At 42.2% G+C, this 25,826-nt stretch overlaps 1 protein-coding gene across 4 annotated transcripts in view; it reads left to right on the forward strand.

Annotated features, from left to right (window-relative positions):
• Positions 1-25,826, forward strand: part of TBXAS1 (thromboxane A synthase 1) — a 150,140-nt gene that overhangs the window by 19,851 nt on the left and 104,463 nt on the right. For all 4 annotated transcript variants that reach the window (XM_029234111.1, XM_029234109.1, XM_029234110.1 and 1 more), the window contains exons 2-3: positions 15,484-15,577; positions 18,493-18,545. In XM_029234111.1, the coding sequence (XP_029089944.1) occupies positions 15,484-15,577; positions 18,493-18,545 (147 nt within the window). The remainder of the gene's footprint in view (positions 1-15,483; positions 15,578-18,492; positions 18,546-25,826) is intronic.

The raw sequence follows: 25,826 nt of genomic DNA on the forward strand, positions 1-25,826 counted from the left end.
GACTTGAGTCTCTAGAACCCAGAAGCTGCCCGTGGTTCTCGGATGACAACCTCATTCTCCTGGGCAGGGCTACAGGACTCAGCGTTGGGGGAACACAGAAGCGTTCACAGAAGCAAAATTCTTGCTTCAAGGGAGTTGGTAAGAAATTCTTTGGCTTGCTTTTTCCCTCACAAGAACCAAATCCTCCAGCTTCTGGGACAAGTGGGATGAGGCAGGGGCTTCTGTAGGATGCTACGTCTGAGCTGACAGTCCCCTGACACATAAGGAATTCAAGGCCTAAATAAAAGAAGCAGGTTTTCATTTTAAAATATATAAACATATAAAGTTAAATTTATAAATTTAAATATATTATAATAAATTAAAATATATTTTATTTTTAAAATGTTTACTATAAATATTTTTTTCTCATTTAATTTTTATTGGAGTATAGTTGGTTTACAACGTTGTGTTAATTTCTACTGTACAGCAAAGTGAATCAGCTATACGTATACATATATCCCCTCCTTTTTGGATTTCCTTCCCATTCAGGTCACCACAGAGCACTGAGTAGAGTTCCCTGTGCTATACAGTAGGTTCTCATTAGTTATCTATTTTATACGTAGTATCAATAGCATATATATATCAATCCCAATATAAATATATTTTTTGATGCACTAAGCTATGACTCTTTTTTTTCCCTCTCCCCACCTAGAAGAGAGGTTTTGGGGAAGTTTTTTTGCTGCATTTATATATGTCATCGGTTTTTCTTGTGGGGGGAAGGGGGAACTCAGTCTAGTTAAATTCAGTCAAATAACCAATACCTAAAAAAAAAAATTCTAGAAGTGTTTCATAAATAACACCTAACTGGTCTTGTCACATAATTCAACTGCTCTATTTTTAAAATAGAGAGACGAGTCGTGTGTGTATTTGTATTGTGAAACTACTTTCTGTGCTATCTTCATCATTCTTCTCCTTTAATTCTCACTGGCACGAAAGGGCAAGGCGGCTTCCAGAACCCTTCCGTGAGAAGTGGCAGAGAAATGGGGAACTAAGACAGAGGCGGGGCTGAGGTCCTCTCCCTTCTTTTTTTCTTTTTTTTTTTTTTACGTCTTTATTGAAGTATAGTTGCTTTACAATGGTGTGTTAGTTTCTGCTGTATAACAAAGTGAATCAGCTCTACGTATACACATATCCCCATATCGCCTCCCTCTTGCACCTCCTGCGCCACTTGCTGCCTTCGGTCCTAGAAGGTGTCAGCTAGATTTCTTGGGTCGGGCTGGGCACGGGGAGGCACACCTTAGAAAGCAGAGCTCACTCAGTGTTAAGGCAGATGCCCAGTGCTTCCTCCACAGGAACCCCCAGAGCTCGCTCTTCTCAGGGGCCTCCTGGGACACCACCCCCTCAGCACCTTCACCGGCTATGGGTGACACAGTTCTTCTTTACTGTGCCAGCTTTCACACCTCTATTCTCAGTTTAATGGACTTTTGGAAATTGGCCTGCTTTGGAGGTCCCTGTTTTTTGAAAACTAGCCTTGGGGGAAAATAATAAGCATAAGGACCATTTGCCATTTTTTTCCAGTTCAACAAATATGTACCATCCAATGGTTGGACAGAGGAAGTGCTCTTAAGTGATCAAAACACACTTCAGTGGGCACATCCTCTGACACATGATGCTTCTTTGCTGCAAGGATCATAATGTAAATGCTTAATTGACTGCTTGGCATTAGCCATTGAACGTGTGTCGGGTCTCCTAGGCTGTGAGTGCCATGTTCCTGCAGCTTCCCTGGCGCCCAGCACATGCCTGGCTTGTAGGAGACACGCGTGTCCACCTGATGATTCTTGTAACATGTCACCTGTAACATGTCGGTTACCATTAGCCCTAACAGTGACGAAGGACGTCATTCCCAGGACTACTGCCCTTCGTGAGGGTAAACTGCTATCGTAGTTTGGAATAAATCCAATGTCAAATGCAGACCAGCTCTCTTAGGTTCTGAGAAATGAAATACAGGACAACAAGGTTCATTAGAACTGATTCTCCACGTGTACTCTGAAAAAGGACTGAGCTTCCTTCATCGTTCTCTGGCCGCGGTGTTAGACTACGAGCTGAGCCAGGGCAACCTAAACAGAGCACGTTTTAAAATGTGGCCTATTTGGATCAGCCTCGAGATCCCCGTCTTCCTGGAAGTGCCCTTCTGGACCGTCCGTGCGTGGCCAGTGAGATCATTCTAGGGATTTCCCGGGCTTTAAAATTTCCCATTGTAAAGTGTAAAGTGTTTATTTTTACTGTTAGTTTTTCTTTTGTTTTTTTTGCGGTACGCAGGCCTCTCACTGTTGTGGCTTCTCCCGTTGTGGAGCACAGGCTCCGGACACGCAGGCCCAGCGGCCATGGCTCACGGGCCCAGCCGCTCCGCGGCAATGTGGGATCTTCCAGGACCGGGGCACGAACCCGTGTCCCCTGCATCGGCAGGTGGCCTCTCAACCACTGTGCCACCAGGGAAGCCCTTTACTGTTAGTTTTTCTTTATGGAAGTGGTAATGGTTTTCATTTATGGTCATGACATAAAGTTTCCTTTTATTTAAGTTTATTTGAAGGGAAGTGGGAAGCAAGTGCTAGCCTAGGTGATTTGCAGATATGGCAAAAATTGTAAAGATGTTGTACAAATGACTGAATTTAGAAGATTAACCTCTTAACACCAATTAAGATTTATTGACTCAACTGACTGAAAAGTTGGGACAAAAATGGAAAAGTTAGGGCTTCCCTGGTGGCGCAGTGGTTGAGGGTCCGCCTGCCGATGCAGGGGACGTGGGTTTGTTCCCCTGTCCGGGAAGATCCCACGTGCCACGGAGCAGCTGGGCCCGTGAGCCATGGCCACTGAGACTGTGCGTCCGGAGCCTGTGCTCCACAACGGGAGAGGCCACAACAGTGAGAGGCCCGCATACCGCAAAAAAAAAAGGAAAAGTTAGTTAACTCTATGCATTATAGTAACCAACAATGGAGTGACTTTATTGTTTTTAAAGTGTAGGCTTTTCTGTAAAATACTTATCTGTCTGCTGGTTAGGTGGTAGGGCCCCTGAAGCTTGTTTCAGGGGCGCCTGAGGCAGAGGCCGAGTGCCTTGCGAGCTCTGGGCGGGGCTGCTACCCACCCCTCTGCAGCTGGGTCATCAATTCTCTCTAAACAGGAAGCCCTGATAACCTCATGGTCTTCACCCCAGACACTTCTTTTCAAGCACACTCCAAAATACAGTCAGCATCTATACACAGTACAAGCTGGTGCGGTAGCTGAATAACGGCCTCCAAACACCCTAATCTTCAGGACCTGTGAATGCCACTTTATATGGCAAAAGGGACTCTGAAGATGTGGTTAAGGGTCTTGAGATGGGGAGAGTAGCCTGAATTACCTGGGTGGACCCTACGTGTAATCACAAGGGTCCTTATAAGAGGGAGACAGTGCGAGTCAGAGTCAGAGGAGTTGATGTGATCCCTGGAAGCAGAAGAGATTGGAGTGATATGGCCATAAGTTAAGGATGCAAACAATGGATACTCTCCTGGAGTCTCCAGAAAGAACCAGCCCTGCCGACACCTCAACTTCAGACTAGTGAGACTGATTTCGGACTTTTGGCCCCCAGAACTGTAAGATAATACATTGTGTTATTTTAAACCACCAAGTGTGGGGTTATTTGTTAGAGCAACAGTAGGAAATGAACGCAGTTGGGAAAGATTAATTTACTGAAACAATTCCTTAACTTTCCGATAGGATTCACCATATTGATCTTTTATGTAATGTACCACTAATACATTTAAAATAATTCTAATTACAAAGGCTTCAATTCACAAGTTTCAAAATCTATTAAAGCTTTTGAATAGGCAACCACATGGCTGAAATCTCAAACATGATATCATGAAGTATTACCAAGAAATACAGTGGAAAGTCTTCTTTCTGTTACGGTCCCTAGATATCATTTTCCACTAAAAGGAAACAGAGTTTCTCGGGATAATGGCTGATTCAGGTCTGGGGCAAGAAACGTACAAGATGTACCTGGAACAACTTGTCATTTCAGAGAGTGGGGAAGCTGTTCTCCCAAAAAGTACTCGGGAACAAACTGACACGTGCTCCCACTATCCAAAGATGGCACAATCTGATGAAAAAAATAACCATTGCAATGGATCAAAACACATCAAGTATGTTTAAATTGATGAGTTTGTAATGATACAAAAATAGCATGTGCACCCAATGTAAGATGTTATGGAATCAACTCATTATTTTGAAAACTAACACTAAAAGGAAAGAATCAAGCATTGATCCTACTTTTCTTATGTGAACTGTCCTTAGCAGAGGAGGGTAAATTCAGAAATATTCCAGCTAATAAATGAAGAAATATCACCACTTTGCAGCCCCTGGTGAATGAATAGATTTAGGTGGTAATCCTCACAGCTGCTAAGTTCATAATAAAAGAGGCAAGTAGATTGTGAACCTCCTGTGGAGAAGTCTTGCAGAAAAAGCCTCTGGATCAGTGGTTTTCAAACTTGGCTGAACATTGGAAACACCTGAGGATCTTTTTAAGCTGCCAAGGCCCAAGTCACACCTTAGGCAGTGAATTCAGCACCTGGGGGTGGGGCGTGAGGGGGGCGTGGGGCGGATGGGACACAGGCATCAGAAGTTTGTGAAGCTCTTCCAGCTTCAGACAAATTCGGGAGCCAATGGTTTAGATTCAGCTACTAGGACTGCAGAACGGGTTAATCTACACCATGGGAAGCAACCAGCAGAATTCAGACTGTGGGAAACCCTACGAGACACCACCTGGTTTTGTTGTGTAAAAATGCATAGGGAAAAATGGGGGTGGGGTGGGACTGGAAGGAGAATTTAGAGACTTAAAAATACTTCAGAGGCATCTGACCCAATTACGAACATATGGCCCTTATTTAGATCCTCACTCAACAAACATACTGTAAAGAAAAGTTGTGAGACAATCGGGGAAATTTAAACACTGACTAGATATTTGAGGATACTAAGGAACTATTTTTATTTTGAATTGTGATAATGATACTGTGGTTATTTTTTGAAAGAGTCCTTATATTTTAGTAAAGGGTACAGAAATATTTGCAGTTGGAATGATTTGATGTCATGGATTTGCTTCAGAAAAATCTGGGCATGAGGTGGGGGGGAGTAAAGCTGAGACGAGATTAGTCACAAGTTGATAATTGTTAAAGAGAGTGGTAGGTACCTGGGAATTCATTTTACTGTTTTGCCTACTTTTGCATTTCTGTACTAAAACATCAAACTAAACATCTCCTTCCTGTCCCATCCTCATCCCCACAGTTCCATCTGTACAATTGGTAACCTCTGCAATTAACTTCTTATTTAGACTTATAGAGATCTTTTAAATAAACGTACAAGCTTATACAAATAGTAATTTTTCTCTCCCCATTTTTTTTACATAAATGGAAACATACTGAACTCAGTTTCCTGCATCTTACTATTTTCATGTAATGCTGTATCTTGATGGCTTTCCATCTTCGTTGCATAGTATACTATGAATAGATGCAGCATAATTTAAACAGTCCCAAACAGATGGTCACGTAGGTTATTTCCAATCTTTTGCTGTTATAAACACACTAAAATAAACACCCCTGTACATATTTATGTTCACATATATGTGTAGAATAAATTCCCAGAAGCAAATTTGATGGATCAGTGGATAAATGCATATGCAAGATACTAGCAAATAACCCTCCTTATGGGCTTGTACCAGGATAGAAGTAGAAGAGATGGAGAGAAGTGGGCAGATATGGAGACAGAGCTAATTTGAAGATGGAGCTAAAAGTATTTGCTGACAGATCCTATGTAAAGTATGAAAAATAAAAGAGAAGAATTAAGCATGTCTAATATCAGCCAGCTTCAAGTAAGTTCTGCCTGGGTAATAACTGACTCCCTTCATGTCCTCAACAAATCTCAGTGATTTACATCAACAAATATTTATTTATTTATTTATTTTTGCAGTATGTGGGCCTCCCACCGCTGTGGCCTCTCCCGTTGCGGGGCACAGGCTCCGGACGCGCAGGCTCAGCGGCCATGGCTCACGGGCCCAGCCGCTCCGCGGCATGTGGGATCCTCCCGGACCGGGGCACGAACCCGCGTCCCCTGCATCGGCAGGCGGACTCTCAACCACTGCGCCACCAGGGAAGCCCAAGTATTTATTTCTTGGTCACGCTAAGTGTCTATTACGGACCACTTCCTTCTTTGCTCATCATCATCTTCATTGCAGAACCCAGGCTTCGGGAAGAGCTCTCATCTGGGAGACTACTGGCCTCATGGCAGAGGGAAAAGAACAAATGGCTCATCATGTGTTGCTCTCAAAGCTTCTGCTTGGACATAGCGCACATGGTGTCTTTTCATGCTCAGTTGGCCAAAGAAAGTCACGTGATCAGCCTTATGTAAACAGGGTAGAGATGTATAATCCTCCAACTGGGAGGGATTGTCATATTTTAAATAATTACACACTCCACCATGTCCCAAAGGTTTCTGGCTTGAGCAGTTGGTGGGTTGTGGTTGTAACAGTGATGCAGAGATGAAAGAGGAGAAAGAACTTTAGGGGGAAATTTTGGTTCAGATTTAGGTATGTTAAGTTTAAAATGCCTAACACACATCAAAAGGGTGCAGCCAAGGTGGTGTCTGGATAAAGACGAGCTCAGTGGAGAGAATGGAGCTAGAGATAGAAATGTGGAAGTTACTGACGTATAGATGGTGTTGAAAGTGATGGGACTAATAGAAGGAAAGGAGCCAGAAAAGACTCCTCTGAGGATCAGCCCCTGAGGAGTGATGTCATGAAGCCAAGAAAAGAGAATGTTTCAGGAAGAAGGAAATGTTCATCTGTGTCAAAATGCTGCTGAGAAGCTAGTAAAAAAGAAAAAAAACTGGCAAGAAATTACTGGATGGACAAGATCAAAACCATGGCTGACTTTGACAAGGGCAGTTCTGGTGAAGTGGTAGGTGCAGAAGCTTACCTGGGAAGATGAAGAGACTATGGCTATAGAAGGGAAGAGAACATGTCTAGATAATGCTTTTAAGGGATTTTACTGGGAAGAAAAAAGAAAACTTAGGCAATGGCTGGAATCAAAGTAGTTTGCTTTTTTCCATGGATGGAAGACACTAGAATATGTTTGTATGCTGATAGCAGTGATCCAGTAGAGAGGGAGAAATTGATGCAACAGAAAGAAGAAACAGTTGAGAATTCTGAGTAAAAGCAGAAGTGAAGCCATTGGCTTTAGAAAGACAAAGGCTCTCTTTCTCTCTCATCATGGTCATCAGCTAATTAGTATCTGTTATTATTATACCTTTGGTTTCTAAGAAACCTGCCTTTGTTCTCAGTATATTCTCTGCCATGTTCTCATGCAGTGGCTTATCAACAACATCTTAGCTTAGAGGACAGAAAGAAACAGGTTAGTGGAGTTCACACAGCACCTGTTTGAAATGTGACAACTCTGACTCAATCACTTAGCAGCACTGCCACCTTGGGCACACTAATTAATCTCCTTAAGTATTAATTTCCTAATCAGTAATACGAGAAGAATATTTATTTCTACCTCTATATAATTGTTGGCAGGCTCATACAAGACAATGTATAAAAAGTTCTTGGCACCCTCCCTGGTACTTAAGAAAGATTAAAAATTGTTATAAATTATAATAATAATCATATACCTCTCTTTGTCTATATAAGTGTATTTTTCTTGTGCTGTGACAAAATTGTTGTCAGACTACTAACTACATGACTGTTTTTGTGGTTCTTACTGGGGAAAGAACTGCACAGTAGTCCTCCTTTTCTTCCCCAGAGGAGTGAAGATTATAAGAAGTCTCCTTTTCTGGGTCTTTGGGAACAAATTATAAATGACTGTTACTTAATTTCATGGATAGAGATGGACAGAATTGAAAAGCAATAGGAAAGTCTTTCAACTCCAAAATATCCATCCCACTGAGTTTTGCTTGTGTGCATCTTACAGCACATTTTATATTCAGAAGTCTCCGATTAGAATGAAACTATCAGACAACTAAAGTACTACATTTCAAAATGCGTGGGATGCAGCTAAAGAAGTAATAAGAGGGAGATTTATATCCTTAAAAGCATATATTAAAAACAAAATAATACTGAAAATAAGTGAGCTAAAATGTTAAGAAGCTAAAGGAGGGACTTCCTTGGTGGCACAGTGGTTAAGAATCCACCTGCCAATGCAGGGGACATGGGTTCAAGCCCTGGTCCAGGAAGATCCTACATGCTGCGGAGCAACTAAGCCTGTGCGCCACAACTACTGAGCCTGCACTCTAGTGCCTGCGAATTATAACTACTGAGCCCGTGTGCCACAACTACTGAAGCCCGCGCACCTAGAGCCTGTGCTCCACAACAAGAGAAACCACTGTAATGAGAAGCCCACACACCGCCATGAAGAGTAGCCCCCGCTCACCACAGCTAGAGAAAGCCCGTGCCCAGCAAAAATAAATAAATAAATAAATTTATTTTTTAAAAAGAGAAGCTAAAGGAAAACACATACACACCCACACACAAAACAAAGAGTAAACCCAAAGAAAATAGTAGGAAGATCATAATAAAAAATGAGCATAAAATAATGAACTAGACAACAGCAAAAGAGAGAAAACTAGAAACGATCAACAAAAGTAAAAAGTTGGTGCTTTGAAAAGATTAAATAGACAAACCTATAGCAAGACTAATCAAGGAAAACTTTTCCAAGAAAACTAGGAATGGAAGAAATGTTCTTAACCCAAAGAGGGATAGCTGTTAAAAATCTACAGTAAAATCTTATACTTAATTTTAAAACATTAGATACAACCCCATAGAGTCAGATATAAGAAAAAGATGTTCTCTCTTACTGTATCTTTTAAACACTGTACTAAAGGTTGCAGCCAATGTGATAAGAAAAGAAAATGAAAAGTGAGACAAAAGGATTAGAAAAAAAAAAGAGAACAAACTGATATTATTTGCATAAAATAGAATTGTCAGCATAAGTTATCAAAGAGAATCCACATGTAAACCAGAAGAACTAATAAGAAAGTTTAGCAGGATCATGATTACAAGATGGGCATAAAAAAACAAATGGTGTTCCTACACATGAGCAATAAAAATAACCAATATATGTAAACAGCAAAAAGATACTCTCTGTGCATAAACTTACAAAACGTTACTAAGACAAAGAATGAATCAATGGGGAGATATAACATATACACAGATGAGAAGACTCAGTGTTGTAATAACATTGGTGCTAATTTATAAATTTAATGCAATTCCAATAAAAATTCCAACAGGATTTTTCATCAAACTAGAGTAATTCTAAAATTATGAGAAAGTAAGATATACTTTCTCTATACTATATACTCTCTACATAAAAAGGTGTAATAGAGTTATAATAGTGAGGCATTGGCATAAGTCAGACAAATGGATCAGAATAGACTCAAGCACCTATCTTACGGAGGTGTATGATGGAGGCAGCATTATAAATCACTGGGCAGAGAGGGGTGGTGCAGCAAGCACACTGTCTCTTTGCCAACCCTTTATAGAGGTGCACTCAGCTGTGGGGCAAGATTATTTTTCCCAGGCTCCCAATGACTTATCTGTTCTGATGGGCCACCTCTTACTGTAGAACCTGGCTTAACACATCATCCTCTAATGATTGATTTGGTTTCTCAAGTACCTGAAAAGGAGGTGCTCTGAGTAGATACATCAGTTTCTTGCTCCTGGAAAAGGACACCTACTCTTATAAATTAGTTAATGAACATTCTGGTTTGCAGGTTATATCTTAGGAGCTAACCTAACTGCTACTAACTGACACATGAATGAATGTACACTAGATGGTTTCCAGCCCTGAGAGCAAGGTCAAGAGAGGGCACTGAACATGAAGATGAGGATGTGAAAAGAAAGATGAGGTGCTAAAAGGGGAACTGAGAAGACCTCATATGGAAACTCTGTTTCCAAGAACTCCTGTCTTGAGGCATGACTGAAGCAATTTCTTTATAGTTTCTTTAATTGTCATTGTAGGGGAAGAATGGGGCAAGGAAGAAGGAAACAGAACTTAAAGTCAACTAACAAGACTGTAGCTAGTTATTTTCTAAACAAAGTCTGTTCAGAATTCATCTGCTAATCTTCCTCTCCCTGCCCAACTGTGTGCTTGGAGTCAACTCACAGTCACCTATTCATGACTGCTCATTTCCCGTTGCGGAGCACAGGCTCCGGACGCGCAGGCTCAGTGGCCATGGCTCACGGGGCCCAGCCGCTCCGCGGCATGTGGGATCCTCCCGGACCCGGGCACGAACCCGTGTCCCCTGCATCGGCAGGCGGACTCTCAACCACTGCGCCACCAGGGAAGCCCCCAACTAATTTTTGAACCAATTGGTGTAGCACAATTCTGCCTGCCACCTAGATAAACTGTGGTGGGAATAAAGGGGAAAAAGAAAGAGTAATTTCAAAGCTGGGAAATATTTTTTAAGTTGGAGGACAAGGGATGGCAAAAAATGTTCTCTCTCTCTCTAGGAATGAAAAAAAATGCAGACATCGAGATATACTGATGTGTCTACAAAATTTGGAAAAACTTGAGAGTGTTTGGTGAAATGGATACACTGACACTGAGACTATCTGGGACAAACTCTCTGGAAAGCAGTTTGGCGTTGCACGCCAGTGTTTAAAACCAGTGACTCAGGGATTTCAGATCTGGATAAGCTTCATGTGTAAAGGCCAGAAAAGCTTGACGCATAGAGATGTTTATTGTTGTGGCATAACTTAAATTAACTAAAAAACTGAAAACACCCTAAATATGTAACAATAAAAATAGTTTAGTAAATTATGATATGTCCACAAGAGGAATATATAGCCATAAAAATAATATTCATAACATGGAGATTTTTTTCCTTATGGTAAATGGAAAAAGTGGAAATATAGAGAAACAGAAAAAAATTATAGAGAACAGGATCTCAGATATATAAAAAATATACTCAGAAAAAACTACAATTATAATAAAATGAGGGTAGGCTTTCTCCCTAATATTTCTAGATTTTTTTGGCTCAAATTTCTGTCAAGCATTTCAAGATTCATTTTCTGGAAAGCTAGCAAACTTCATCTTCAGCTCCCATGTCTTAAAATCTTTTGAAGAGGCAAAAATGTAAGCCCTTGTCTAATAAAGTTCCTGATGTGGTCAGAACCTTTTACGGAATTGCTGGCAAAGCCTTTAATGGTCGTGCATGTCACCAAGCGTAGAGTAACCATGACAAAGGGCTTCTCTTCTTCAAAGTTGGGACAGGTGGGTTACCTCGCACCCCCCGGGCTTTACCTCTTCCTGGAACACTGTGATTTTTATCCCAGGAAAATTGATATTTGCCAAAAGAATCTTTCACCATTTCAAAAATATAAATAGCCACTGAAATTTCCAAAAGCAGCTCACTAAGTAGACATTCTTTGATAGGGATTGTGAAGACATAATGAATGTCTTTATGGCTGGCTGTTCCCAGAAGCACAGAAGAGAGAAACCAACTCCTCCTCTATGGCCGCTGCTTAAGATACACAGTGAGGGACTCTTGGAGGACAAGCCATCGTTTGACTCTTTTCTACTTTGGCTCCAACCTCAATCAGCTCATCTCTTTAATACACAATTTATCGAAATGTCCCCCAATTTATCATGAGTGGCTTCTTGGGCTAAGCGATGGGCTGACCACTCTTGTTGAATGCATCAAGAAAGGGCTTTGTCTTGGGGAAGACAAAGTATTGGGGAATTTCTTATGTTGAAAATGATCCCATGTGGTTCAATTTATTTTGAGAATGGACAGTAGAAGGAGCACCACTGGTACTGCAGGATTTGTATCCTATAGGGATAACTGACTACTTTGGTTGTAGAAGTAAAACCAAAGGATGCTATCTGAAGCTACTATATATCCTTTCCGTTGGCGTTTTCCAACTTAAGTATCCTTAATGTAAACAATGATAGATGTTCATGTTCATAATTGTGGAATACACTTGCATTAGTTCCCATCAAAGAGAAGCTGTTCTAAAAATCGCTAGATGGTTTCCAGCCCTGAGAAATGGTGGCTGCATGATGTCTGCCTATTACCTGATTTACTAGCATCCCGGGCCACCAGCACTTTTTTGATGGCTCAGGACTTAATGGCCCAATTTGACATAAAAAATTTCTTTCACAATGACAATTTTAAAAAATCATAAATTTATTTATTTATTTTTGGCTGTGTTGGGCCTTCGTTGCTGCGCGCAGGCTTTCTCCAGTTGCGGCAAGCAGGGGCTATTCTTCGTTGTCGTGCGTGGGCTTCTCATTGCGGTGGCCTCTCCTGCTGCGGGGCACGGGCTCCAGGCACACAGGCTCTAGAGCGCAGGCTCAGCAGTTGTAGCGCATGGGCTCAGCTGCTCCACGGCACGTGGGATCCTCCTGGCCTGGGGCTCAAACCCGTGTCCCCTGCATTGGCAGGCGGATTCTTAACCACTGTGCCACCAGGGAAGGCCCCCACAATGACAATTTTTAAGGTAACAGGAGACATTTAAAAAAATTATTTTTTCATTGACTCTCTAAAACTCATTCATGGGTATTCCTGGTGTACCAGTTTCCTAGAGCTGCCATAACAAAGTAACACAAACTGGGCTGAAAATACCAGAGTTTGTTGCCTCACAGTTCTGGAAGCCAGAAGTCTGAAATCAAGGTTTTTGCAGGACGATGTTCCCACTGAAATCTGTAGGGAACAATCCCTCCTTGTCTCTTCCTAGCTTCCAGTGGTTTACTGACAATCTTTGGCGTTTCCTGACTTGCAGCCATGTAACTCCAATCTCTGCCTTTGTCATCACATGGCATTCTCCCTGTGTCTCCATGTTTCACATGACATCCTCTTATGAGGACACCAGCCGTAATGGATTAGGGGTCCACTCTACTTCAGTATGACCTCATCTTTAATTACATTTGCAGCCACCCTATCTCCAAATAAGGTAATATTCTGAGATACTGGGGGTTAGGACTTCAACTTATTTTACGGGGGTGCGGCGGTTGGCGGGGGGGTTGACACAATTCAACCCCTAACTCCTTAAGTCCATGGATTCTGGTTTAGGAGCCTGTTGAGACAGAACGGAGCCTGGGATCAGAGAATATGAAACATGGATGCAGAGAAGGAAGTGGGAGCAAATGGAACCCACTTTGCAATTTTGCTCAGAAGTCTGGAGACAGTGATCTCTCCCTGCAGATTTTAGTTCAAGGCCTCTAGTTACTGATGGCAACATTTGGCCAATTCCTAGCTGAAGACGCTTAAGTTCTATACTTGACTCCAGGCTGCAAACTGAAGTTTATGGTTGTGTCCAGAACATTCTCTGCTGATGCCATATGCTTGGAAATGTCTGAATTTTGTGCAGAGACACACAGTGGTATTTTTGTAAGTGGAGTTACATAATTAGGGCATGGGCTTGCATGATAATTAGCATGTGTAATTAGGCACAGACTTCTTGTCCTTTAATTAGACAATCAAGACATCTAATTACAAAATTAAGATGTAATTACGTGGCCCAAGATCGACATATTTCTTTCTACCCATTAGAGATTACATTTAGAAAATAATTCACAAAAACTGATGAAAAAATGAACTAGAAACCAGATTTGAGGATGTTGAAGGGAGTGTTAAGTGGACTGGTAAGTCTCCTCTGGTCTTGCCTCTTACATGTGAAGGGGGTTATTTAAAACATCATAGTCTACTTGAATCACTTTTACACATTCTGCTGTCAACCTCTGGCAGACGCACTAATGAAGAGGAATGTTGGCATGACTAATCCATGTAATTCACACATGGCCCTTGAGTGTGGTTTGTAATTACACTTGAACGTGGACTTAAATGTGATGTCCTGGGGATTCATTCAAACCCAATAATGCAGCTAATATGGTGGAAACCTTGCTCGGGAAAACTGGGAGGAGAACCCGCTTTCCCTTTCTGCCCTGGCTTGGCTCTCCCTGTGGCCACTTTAAAGGTAGATGCTTTGCTCAGAATAACACAAAAAAGTTAACCTGTTGTCATTTCTCTATTTGAGTATTCATTGCAATGTTCTTATTTTAAGTGCTCCTTATTGGACAGCAGGCAGCAAAGGGGAAGTTCCGAGTCTACAACAAACATTCCATCTTTCTAGTGATAAGTGAGTCTTAGAGCAGTGGGGTTTTTTAATTTCCAGTACTCCTATGAAGTCTGGCTATATGAATATTCTCTATATTTTTCCTTGCTCTTAAATTGAGATTTGGCTAATCTTTGCATGATGCTAAACACCCAGTCTGACTCATTAATTTTTCTGAACTAACTGAACTTTTGACCTAATTGGCTGGCTGATTAGGGATTACAGCCATATGTCCAGGTTTTTCTAAGCCAGTTCTGACTTTCACTATGTTATCCCTCTGTTCCCATAAACTGTTGAAATATCCTAGTAATTCCAGTGTTTTGACAGCCGCACTGCCCTCCTCAGACTGCCGCTTTCTCCTGGAAAGTGGCACAGAAATCTGTCGGGCCACGTTTCCTGATTTGGGGTAAGGAAAATATGCTTCCCATATGGTTTCAGGCCATGGAAACAGACATAAAGAGTTTGTAAGTGCTTGGTGAGGAGGTCTCCATGGTGTGTCCCTCCCATCCCTATTTTTTATTTTTCTCTATTAGGCCATGGAATGTGATGAGGGATATGTCCAGGGGTCAGTTTTGACCAAGGAAAACCACATATTTGCACAGGGAACTGATTTTTGCCACTGTTACTTTTTTTTGCTTTGCCTTTTAAGACCATTGTTCATGGTAGATTTAAAGGCCGAGGAGCTGAAGTGGAGAGAGGTGCAGTTTGGTTGGGTTTTTTTTGGTGGGGGAGTGTGCCCACGCTGCACGGCTTGTGGGATCTTAGTTCCCCAACCAGGGATCGAACCCGGACCCTAGGCAATAAAATTGCAGAGTCCTAATCACTGGACCGCCAGGGAATTCCCAAGGTGCAGTTTAAAAAAAAATTTACTGGGACTTCCTTGGTGGTCCAGTGGGTAAGACTCCACGCTCCCAATGCAGGGGGCCCGGGTTCGATCCCTGGTGGGGGAACTATATCCTGCACGCATGCCGCAACTAAGAGTTTGCACGCCGCAAGGAAGATCCCGCGCACCTCAACTAAGACTCGGCGCAGCCTAAATTAAATAAATTAATTAATTTTAAAAAAGTTACTGACGGAAATTGTAGGTGGGGAAGGGGCATCTGGGCTACATCATCTCTAAGCGGACTTCCAGCTAAGAGATCTGAGGATGACTTGATCTCAAGCCTGTTATCAGGAGGAGTTTACTGAGCTCTATTCATGCCACTCCCTCACCTCTAGGCCTCCACCTCTTCAGTCCTTAGATGCTGTCAGCTGGAAACTTTCTCTACCCTTACTTCTGGTGAACTCAATAATTCTGATTTCTAACAGGGCCAGAAGTGTGAATGCAAACCTGTGTCTTGGTTTTTAAAATGTGCTTTTCCCCTCAGGTACTCCACATCAGCATTTTCAAGACTAGAGAAGTTGGGCATCAGGCATCCCAAGGCTTCTCCTTTTATTGGAAACTTGACATTTTTCCGCCAGGTAAGGGCTGCCTTCCACTGTCTTTTGGCATAAGATGCTCTGAGCCCAGTGCAGCTTTCCCACAAAGCATTGCTCTCGTCTAGGTCGCCCACACCCAGGGAGGTCTATGTGCGAAGGCGCCACGGAATGAGGCTTCCTCTGCTTGCATCAATTCTTATGTGATGAGGATGATCCCTCACTGATCACTCGTCAATACATACTGAGTCCTAGTATCCATTCATTCATCCAAAAACCCAATTAATGAGTGTCTAAGGTGTGCCAGGCCCTGGAATGTGGAAGAAGTAGAAGTTGCCCATGCCCTAGTGCTAGCATGGGTGGTAGAGATGGTAGCTGCGGCTGTCCTTCAGAGGAGAGGGAGTTCCGTCAGGGCTAGAGTCATCCTGGAGGACTTCCTGGAGGAGGGAATCTGCAGGAGCGATAGACACAAAGACAAGGACACACACACCAGGTGGGGAGCGATGACGTGTGTGATTGCACCATGTGAGAAAGAGGGCACAGCTTGGGAAACAGCCTGGACTAGAAAGAGGAGATTGGGGAGTGCCAGGGAACACCACTATGTGTGTGTGTGTGAGAGAGAGGCAGAGACAGAGACAGAGACAGAGACAGAGAGACAGAGAGACAGAGAGACAGGCTAGATCACTGACAGTCCAGAAAGGCAAGTGAAGAACTGTGCGTGTCCCATCACTGGTGCATAGAAGTGGGGAGGGGGACACCAAAGAGGAAGATTTCTCTGCAAGGGGGAGGATTTAGGTCAGGTCTGTAGAATCCAACTGCTGTTGAGGTCTGTCTGGATGTGAAGTGGTGAGGGCTTGGCCCGGGTGGAGATGAGAGTGAAAGAGAAGAACAGTGGGGGCAAAATTAGTAACTCTTGTGGTGAATTAGGTGTGGAGGATTCAAGGGAGAATGGCCGTGAGTTGACAAAAATCAAAGGTCGGAAGGTTGGCAGGTTTAAGGAGGTACCTTTGATTTGCCAAAGTAACATGGAAGTGGAAATGCCAGAGGGCATTTGGAGATAGGGGCCCAGGACTCTATCTTCGGAGGTTATTTTTTTTTCTCATATTGGGTTTTCTCAGAAGCCAGATGATTTATTCTGCTAACTCCTGGGGGTGCTGCCACCAGACCCGACATCAGGAGCCTACAGATCCTGCATGTGAAGAGCCATTAAGCCAAACAAAGGCAGGAAGTATGAAATTGGGGCCAATCCTGATAATATCCCCTTAAGATCTCTTTAGGATTTCCCCACCCCTGCCCCCGGAAAGGCTGGCCCTTGGCCTTAGATAGAAAATAACATAGACTATTTCTGTCCTTTTTCCTTCCCATCTCAGTTTCTCTTCTGTTCCTTTCTGTCCCTTTCTCAGTCCAACACCCCTTTCCACTCTTCATTGCTGTTTCTCTCTTCCCAGCATTCTTTTTAAACACCTCCTTCTCTCCTCTCTAGCTCAGGGGTGGCCAGGCTACAACTTTCAGCCCACAAACAGCATCTCATCAAGACTCCCCGTGAGCTCCTTGGAGCAAGTGTGAAGACATTTCTAAGTACCAAAACAGAACGACAGACCAGATAGGAAATTAAAGCAAATAAATGTCACATATTTCTGGGGGGAAATGATCAGTTGCCTTCAGTCGAGTAATTAATTTAGTCTCATTTTGAAGAAAGCTGTATCCCCATCGATGTGACAAGAACACTGTGCCCTTCCTCTGGATAATTTCCACTTATGCTCCCTTTCTCCTCCTCATCCTTGTAGCTGCAAACCCTGCCAAGTTCTTGCTAGAACATAGTTATTTCATTGACCGTTTCTATAGTCACATGAGCTTTCTTTGATAGACGGCAAGCTTAGACGGCGTAGCTAGATTTAATGAGCCTGGGACGGATTTCCATTAAAAGCATCCACCTCTTCTACCCCCCAACTCTCTACTCTCACCCCCACGTTGTATGCCTGCCTGACCACTCCATTCCCACAGCACAAGTCTAGAGCATTTTCCTGTCCTCGGGCTCCATCCCAACCTTAGAATATTTTCATGTTTACTTCTTTCCCACAACACGATGGATCCAGCCATCTCCAAGCCTTCACCCACACCGTCCCCCTGTGTATATCTGCACACATATTCCACCCCTACAGCACAATGGGTCTAGCATTTTCTGACCCTCTACCCCTACTCCACCCCATGTATATCTCCAGGAATCCTCCTTTCCCACCCCAAAGTGTGTCTAATATATAAAGTCGCTCTAAGGTTCTTATGCTTTGAATACGTTGATTTTAGTTAAAATTTAACTTGGATCATAATTCAGCATTTGTGATAATTTGGGTACACTCAGCAGACGTTCATGCATATAGTGGCTGTGAAAAGAGGTTTCGCCCCCAAAATAATAATATAAACCAAATGGCAGAGGAGAATGTGAACATAGTCGAGAAAGCAAAAAATTTTCAAATATTTTAGCAGCAATTATACAAAAACAGGATCTTCTGTCCATTAAAGCAGAGCTGACTGAGACTTTCTCTTGGCAATATTGTTTTTTCACGCAACTAGTGTTTTTTGGTTTTTTTTTTTGCGGTACGCGGGCCTCTCACTGTCGTGGCCTCTCCCGTTGCGGAGCACAGGCTCCGGACGCGCAGGCTGAGCGGCCGTGGCTCACGGGTCCAGCCGCTCCGCGGCATGTGGGATCTTCCCGGACCAGGGCACGAACCCGTGTCCCCCGCATCGGCAGGCGGACTCTCAACCACTGCACCACCAGGGAAGCCCATCACGCAACTAGTTTATTCTAATACTCCAAAGTACTTGAAAACAATATAACTTCAATTATTTTTTATTGTTTATATAACTGTGTTCTCACTATTCCGGACTTTCTTTCTGAATAAGTTTGAATATTTGAAATGTTGTTTCATCTGATTCTTACTACAGTGCTCTGTTTGCTGCAGGGTTTCTGGGAAAGCCAGATGGAGCTCAGAAAGCAGTACGGACCTCTGAGTGGGTAAGAGGGAAACTTCATTCTTCTATCATATATTTTGATTTGTGTGTGTTAAATTGATATGGAAGGAAGGACAAGAATGGGAATGTTGCATGCGTTTATAACTTTTGAGGATCCACAAAGCGAGTGCCCAGCAGTATAGACAGGGCTCCTAGAGAAGACCCCAGGGGTCCCCAGTGTGCACGGTGCTAGCCTGAGGAGCACCACTTCCCAGCCTCTAAACCCTGACCATCTGAGTCAGGCCCTGGGTGCCCTGACCATCTCTCACCACTGTGCCAAAGGTGTGCTGCAAAGGACACAATGGCCCTCCACACCTCAGTCTAATTTGCCTTGACAACCCATGGAAAGTCTTTCCCCACGAACTTATCTAAACCTTACTTGGACCTGTAAAATATGCTGTCAGCTATACGGCCATATAATCTGTTATCCGACACAGTACACATCTGAAAGTTAAAGGAGATGCGATTCCCAATTACCCCAGGACAACAGCAGAAACTAACAAAGACTGACCTGGATATACTGGGTCACGTGGTGACCCTAATTCTCAGCCACGTAAAGTAATATAGGCCTTCCCCTGATTTTTCCCGTGTTTTCCCCCTTTATGCTTCAGAGTATGCTTCTTTAAAAAGAAAATTCGAGAATCTGACAAACAAACCCATGATCAGACCATTTACCCTATTCAAGACTGGACAGACTTGAATCATGTTGATTCTCAGCACACATCCTTCCACACTGGAGTCCTAGACATTTCAGTCTTTTCTCGCGCAGCTTCCCTCAGCTACTGGATGGATGATTTCTGGTAGTTCTTTTCCAGATTTTCAGGTCTCTGATAACTTTTTTAGGTGCAGTGAAGTTCTGTGGTGTCCCTACTGTATATCCTAATGGGGTCCAGTGGTTTGTGAGCCCTTCTATCCACACGACATGACGCTTGTTCCCCCAGTGTTGATTTTCAAAAGGGATTCACTTGTATTGTTTGTGGAAATGCCAGGAGATCCATGGTTTTGGCCAAGTTCTCCTTAGTTTGCTATCGCTCTTTAGTTTACTGTGTAACACTGCAAAGGTAGTACATGAAGATATTCTACTAGATGGTCTCTGATTAGTTTGTTATTCCTGGATAACGAACTACTCCAAAATGCATTGATTTAAACACAAGAAGTTATTATTGATCATGCACCTAAGGGTTGGCTGGAATTGGCTGATCTAAGCTCGCCTGGCTGGGAAGCTCAGCTGGGCTTCCTGGTGCTTCTGCAGGTTCAGCTAGGGAGGTGGCTCATCTAGGCCAGGCCCAGCTGGGGCAGCTGTGCTCCACACACTTGTTTCATCCTCCTTGGAATGGCAGGCAAGCCAGGGCAGGCTCTTCTCACGGTGAAGGCAAAGGGTCAAGAAAGCAAGCCCCCAAATGCAAGAACATTTTAAGTTTCTGCTAACGTTCTATTGGCCAAACCCAAAGTCAAGGCAGAAAGCACGCTCCGCGTGCAGTGAGACCAAAGCAAGTTACTTGGCCAAGCCTGACACTGATGGAGCAGGGAGATGTATTCCTCTAAAGGAAGAGTGGGGAGATGGTGCATATTTTTAGTAATAGGGAACTCCACCTCACTCTCTAAGACCCCTTTTAGCTTGGTCTTTACTTACTTTTTTTTTAGTTCCTAGCTTCCTGCTTTAAGCATAAGAGGTACTCAAGAACTTATCTTTCCAACAGTCTCATTCTGCAGTTGACTTGACATTGACCTTGGAGACTGTCTCATACATTTCTGAGACATAGCACTGACTCAGAAGGACGGTGGCTTCCCCAGAATTAGATAAAGGCCTTCCTGAGTTTGAGTTCTAGGAATTACCTCCCTGGAGTACTTCTGTACAGATTTTCAGAGTACAGCCCTTGGGTATTTTAAAATAATTTTTAAATGTCAGATGAAGAGTTTAAATGGCACTGTATTAACTGGTGGATTGTGTAGTGGTGATGGTGGTGGTGGTGGGGTGTGTGTGTGTGTGTGTGTGTGTGTGTGTGTGTGTGAGTGAGCGAGAGAGAGAGAGAAACAACTGGTTTCCTTGACAACAGGATGTCCAATCAACTTTCACCCCCAACTTTAACACAAGGTACCCTTTTCGTTTCAAGAAAACTTAAATCATAGAGAATGGTTTCAAGTGAGGTTGTAAAAAGAGAAATAGCAGTATCAACTCTGGTAAAAAGGGAAAACAATGAAAGGTGATGGCATAATTTCTTCATACAAAGCTATCAACTTTTTCTGCCTTAGAAAAAATGATGAGCCTTACTTAAAATGCTAACTTCTTTTTCAATGTGTCCACTGCTGGATTGAGAGGCACTGCAGTGGTGGGGTAAAGTCCTGTTTGAGCTCTGTAACCTGGGTGAGACTCAGTATGCTCACCTTTTCAGATGAAAGGGTTGAACTAGTCTATATTTAAGGTCCTTTCTAGCCCTAAAAATGATTTTGTTACTGCTTAAATTTGAACAAAATGGTTTCACTGACTGGGAATGGCAAGGATGAGCCATGATCAATGAAAGATCCTTCTTTTAGAAAATGATTTGGTTTGAATTGTCTTAACTTTTAGACTCCTTCTGTCATTAGGAAACATCATTGATCCCATATTGGTCCCCTTAACATTGAAATAGTAGACTGATTCATCATTTGACAAGTGAAACCCCATGCAGTTGATACCATACAGAGATGCATGTGTCCTTAGATGACAGGGCAGTACTATATGCTGGGAGAAAATGTGGGCAGAGAGGGTCTTCTCTTTACTCTGTGCCTGAAAACCAAACCTGATGATTATTTATGCTTATTATCTGTTGTCACCATAGCAACTCAGTCAGAGTTTGGGTCCCCAAACTGGAAACCTGCTTCTTCCCCTTTTCCCTTTCCTGCTTTGAGGGAGGTAGTGCTGGAGAAGCCTTCTGCTGAGAGGGGTCGACAGCACCAATGTTTGTTACCATCACCACGACCACCACTGAGAATCCAGTGTCTTCACCAAGTGTCTAATTATGCCACCTGCTTTGCTAGGTCCTGTGCAAATAAAACTATGCACATTGTCTCTGGCTCCTTTGAACTTGACTGTAAAGCAGGAGGGCTGGCATGCACACCTATACAACTTTTCGTCACAATTCATGATTAGAACGCTCTTGAACTGCACGTTAGCTCAGTAGCCCCCTCCCTTACCCTCGAGGGGTACGTCCCAAGACCCCCAGTGGATGCCCGAAACCACAGATAGTATCGAACCCTATGTAAATCATGCTTTTCCTGTATATACATGCCAATGATAAAGTTTAATTTATAAATTAGGCACAGTAAGGATTAACAACAACAATAATGGAACAATTATAACAATATATTGTAATAAAAGTTATGTGAATGTGGTCTCTCTCTCTCTCAGAATACCTTACTGTACAAATTTAATGCCTTTCCATCTTAACTAAGCACTTATCAGGCACCGTGGCCGTATCTTTTACGGTTTGTGGTGTGGCAGCAAAACTAGCAGAAATTTCTTTTTCCTTCTTCACAATTTCATGGACGGAAGATGCGTTCTTACTGTAGATCTTGGCAACCTCCGCACATGATTATTTTCTTTCCTTATTCAGTGGAGAACTTCCACCTTTTCACTGAAAGAAAACACTTTATAGCTTCTCTTTGGCATATCCAAATTGTCAGCATCATTACTCTTGTACCGTAGGGCTGTTAAGTAAAATAAGGGCTACTTGAACACAAGCACTGAGATACCACGACAGTCGATCTGGAAACTGATTTGGCTACTAAGTGACCAATGGGTGGGCAGGATATGCTGGACAAAGGGATGATTCACATCTTCAGCAAGTGGAGTTTTATCACACTGCTGAGAACATTTTAACACTTAACCATTGAACACTTATGAAGTGTTTATTTCTGGAATTTTCCACTTAATGTTTTTGGACAGTTGACCACAGGTAACTGAAACCAGGGAAAGCAAAACTGCAGGTAAGGGGGGCACTAATGTACCCCTGGCAACATATTATGAAGAACGAAAGGCTTTACTGCTTTAGATAACCTTCAATTAATGATTACTTGTTAACTCCTTCAGTCTGAGATTGAGCCCCAAACTGGATTTATATTCCTTCCCAAACCCTAAAAGAATAGTATCAACATAATCACCATACATTTGGGATTGAGTGTAAACAGGATAGAGATTATGTTCCCTCCAATTCGTGACTGACTTTGTAAGCCAGTGGATGACAAGCGTTTATTGTGCTGTTACCGTGAATTACTTAGAAATACATACACAGCAGCCTAAGTTCAGCTCACGTGCAACTCCTAAAGGCTCCTATCCAAAGCCCCTTTTCCCCTTATCTCATCTCTGCTGTAAGTGGTAGCTCTGCAGTTATTCTTTTATTTAGCCTCATCCCCATTTCTTTTTGCCTCCCGCATCGCTTTCATCTTGAATTCTAGTAGACCCTCAGTTCCGTCTTGTTGAATTTGACTTCCATGCTTCCTGGTATCCATCACCCATGCCCCTCCATTTGATTCCTGTATCCATCCCTTCATCAAGCCAGATTTGTTGAATAATCTTATAAACTCCCATTAGAACATCAGGTTGTAAGTAGATAAACATACACATTGCACATAATTCATAAAGTACAAAGACACAGAAAAAAAGTAAAATGGACTCCCACCTCGGACCCTCAGCCAGTTCTCCCCAGAAGCAAACTGTGTTATCAATTTCTGAATACTCAAATGAATAATATATGATAGATGTAGTTCTCCACCTTGCTTTGTTCATTAATGATATTGGGGAAACTGTCCCGTTTCAACACACTCATTCTTATTAAATACTGTTCTATTTTTTTAAAGATTCCACTGTATGGATGTATGCTAATTTTAAAAACAAGTTCTCAGTTGATGAATGCTTTTTGCTTTTATAAACAATACAGCAGTGAATATTCTTGTGTATACATCATTACTATCTTGTGTAAGGATGTCTGTAGGATAAATTCCTCGAAATGGAATTATCAGGTCAAAGATTATCTACATTTTTATTTTGGTAAATATAGCTAAATTGCTCTCACTAGGGAGCAATTTACACTCCCATAAATAAGCATATGAAGGCACCTGGTTTCCTCACACATTAAAAATGTGTGGTCACAATTTTAAATCTTTACCATTTGATGGTAGTTTTAACTAGCATTTCTCTAATTATGAGAAAGTTTGAGCATCTTTTCATAGGTTTAAAATTTCTGAAGAATCCTTTGCCACTTTTCTATTGGGTTATTGATCTTTTCCTAATTTATTTGTAGAAGCTCTTTATTTATGAAAGAAAATAGCTCTTCACGAGGGGTCTGGGTCACTGGAAATCTTCTGCTTCTTCATTTAGCTGCTGATGGGAGTGTTCAGTTTGTGAAAATTCATGATCGGTACACTTTTCAATAATGTATATGATTCTTTTCTGTATATAAGTGTATTATACTTTAATAAAATGGGTTTTTTAAAGACTTGCAATGTTACCAACCTGCTTCAGTCAATATACAGTAATAATTCACCATTAAAAAAAAAAGAAAATAGCCCTTTATGTTTAATATATGTTGCAAACATTCTCTCCTTTTTATCACGTCTTTGACTTTGTTTATTGTGTATCTCTTCCAATCAGAAAACATCTGTTTTTGTATTGTTGAATTTAACCTATTTTAATGGTGTCTACATTTTGTATCTTACCCAGTAAGGCTTTCTCCACTAAGGATATATATTTTTAAACGTCCATTTTTTTCTAGTATTTTTTATTTCATTTAAAAATTTAGATATTTGATCCACCAGGTATTTATTTGAGGGTAAGGATGGAAGTAGGGATCCACCCTCATTGTTTCCAGATGGTGGCGTTCCTTCTGGAAATGCATCCTTTCCCAATTGATTTAAAATGTCATTTTTATCATTTACTGGTTCCTATATGTATTTCTGACTTCTCTGCTCCATTCTTCTGCTTGATCACAGGCTAGTGTCACGCTGAATACTCTCGTTTGGTGCCTATAGCAACTTCTTATACCTAGCAGCAACAGAGTATTCTAAGAACATCTTTGTAGGTATCAGAATCTAAAGAAGTCTATCTCCCAGGGAACCTTAGGTCTCTGCACTTAAAAAAAAAAAAATCAATTTAGCAAATATAAAGAAGATTTTAGCATAAAGGACCCGGCACTTAGACCCAAAGTTCACGCCCACAGGAGGTAGATGGTGTCTCATATGCCTCCAACTTGGAGGTTCTTAGCACCATGTTTTATTTAACTACCCAGCACGTATGAACTAATAACACCTTGTCACCAGGCAATGAGGAAGCTGAGGACTTTGGGATACATACGGAAAAACATGTGGCATCAGCAAAGATAACAGTAGGATCGTTCAGACATTTTTTTAAAGCTCATTTAAGATTCCATTCCAGGAGGAGAGCGTGTGCTCCGGAACTGACTAAGGTGTGAAAACTTCTCACGTAAGCGCTCTTCACCATCGGGCTTGTGCACTATTTAGATGAGGTTGAAGAGCCACATAGAGATGGTTTACTTTAATGCAGTCAAATGTCTCTGTCATCAACACGTGGGAGGTTTGCTGGCCTAATTCCATAGATCCAGAACTCTGGGAACTAAAAGGCCCCTAAGGACTCAGCCTGTTGCACCCTGTGTCACGTGACTGCTTTTTGCTTTAGAAGACACTGAGGCACCTGAATATGCTGGACTTGAAAATGAGGGAGAGGATGGGTGGGGTGGAAACTATGGCCGATTTGTTGGAAAAATTACAAGTATTCAGACTCACACTGGGCAGCTGATATGGGGAGGTGGTTCTCATTTTTAAACTGGACTGAGCTCCATAGAATCATAGATGTTGAAGAAAGGCAGAAATCTTAGGTTGAAGTGAAGCCACAGTTGCAAAATTGCCTCCCAGACAATGCGCAGAAGTCAAATTTTTAAGTTTCTGCTGCTAATAGGGAGTGCACGCCTCAGAATGAGACTCATTTACTGAGTGACCTAAAAATGCGACTCCGTTTTCAGAGGAATTGATGAAAATGAAAACACCATGATCACTGAGAAAACACAGTACCCTTGAAACTGTGGAATTAGGTACAGAAATCCTAAATTATCCTCACATTTCTGGCCATAACACTAGACTGGGGGCAATATTTGGGTCCCCTAGCTTGGTAAAAGCTGAATCTTTTATGAGTGTTGAAAGCAAAGCTTAGAATCACTAGCTTCAAGTAATTTGTGTCTGAAACCAAAATGAGACCTGATGGTCCCTACGTCATAATTATTGAGAGTCATTTCAG

Source organism: Monodon monoceros, unplaced genomic scaffold (genome assembly GCF_005190385.1).
Source record: "Monodon monoceros isolate NGI ecotype Baffin Bay Population unplaced genomic scaffold, NGI_Narwhal_1 Super_Scaffold_2, whole genome shotgun sequence".
NCBI classification, from domain to species: Eukaryota; Metazoa; Chordata; class Mammalia; order Artiodactyla; family Monodontidae; genus Monodon; species Monodon monoceros.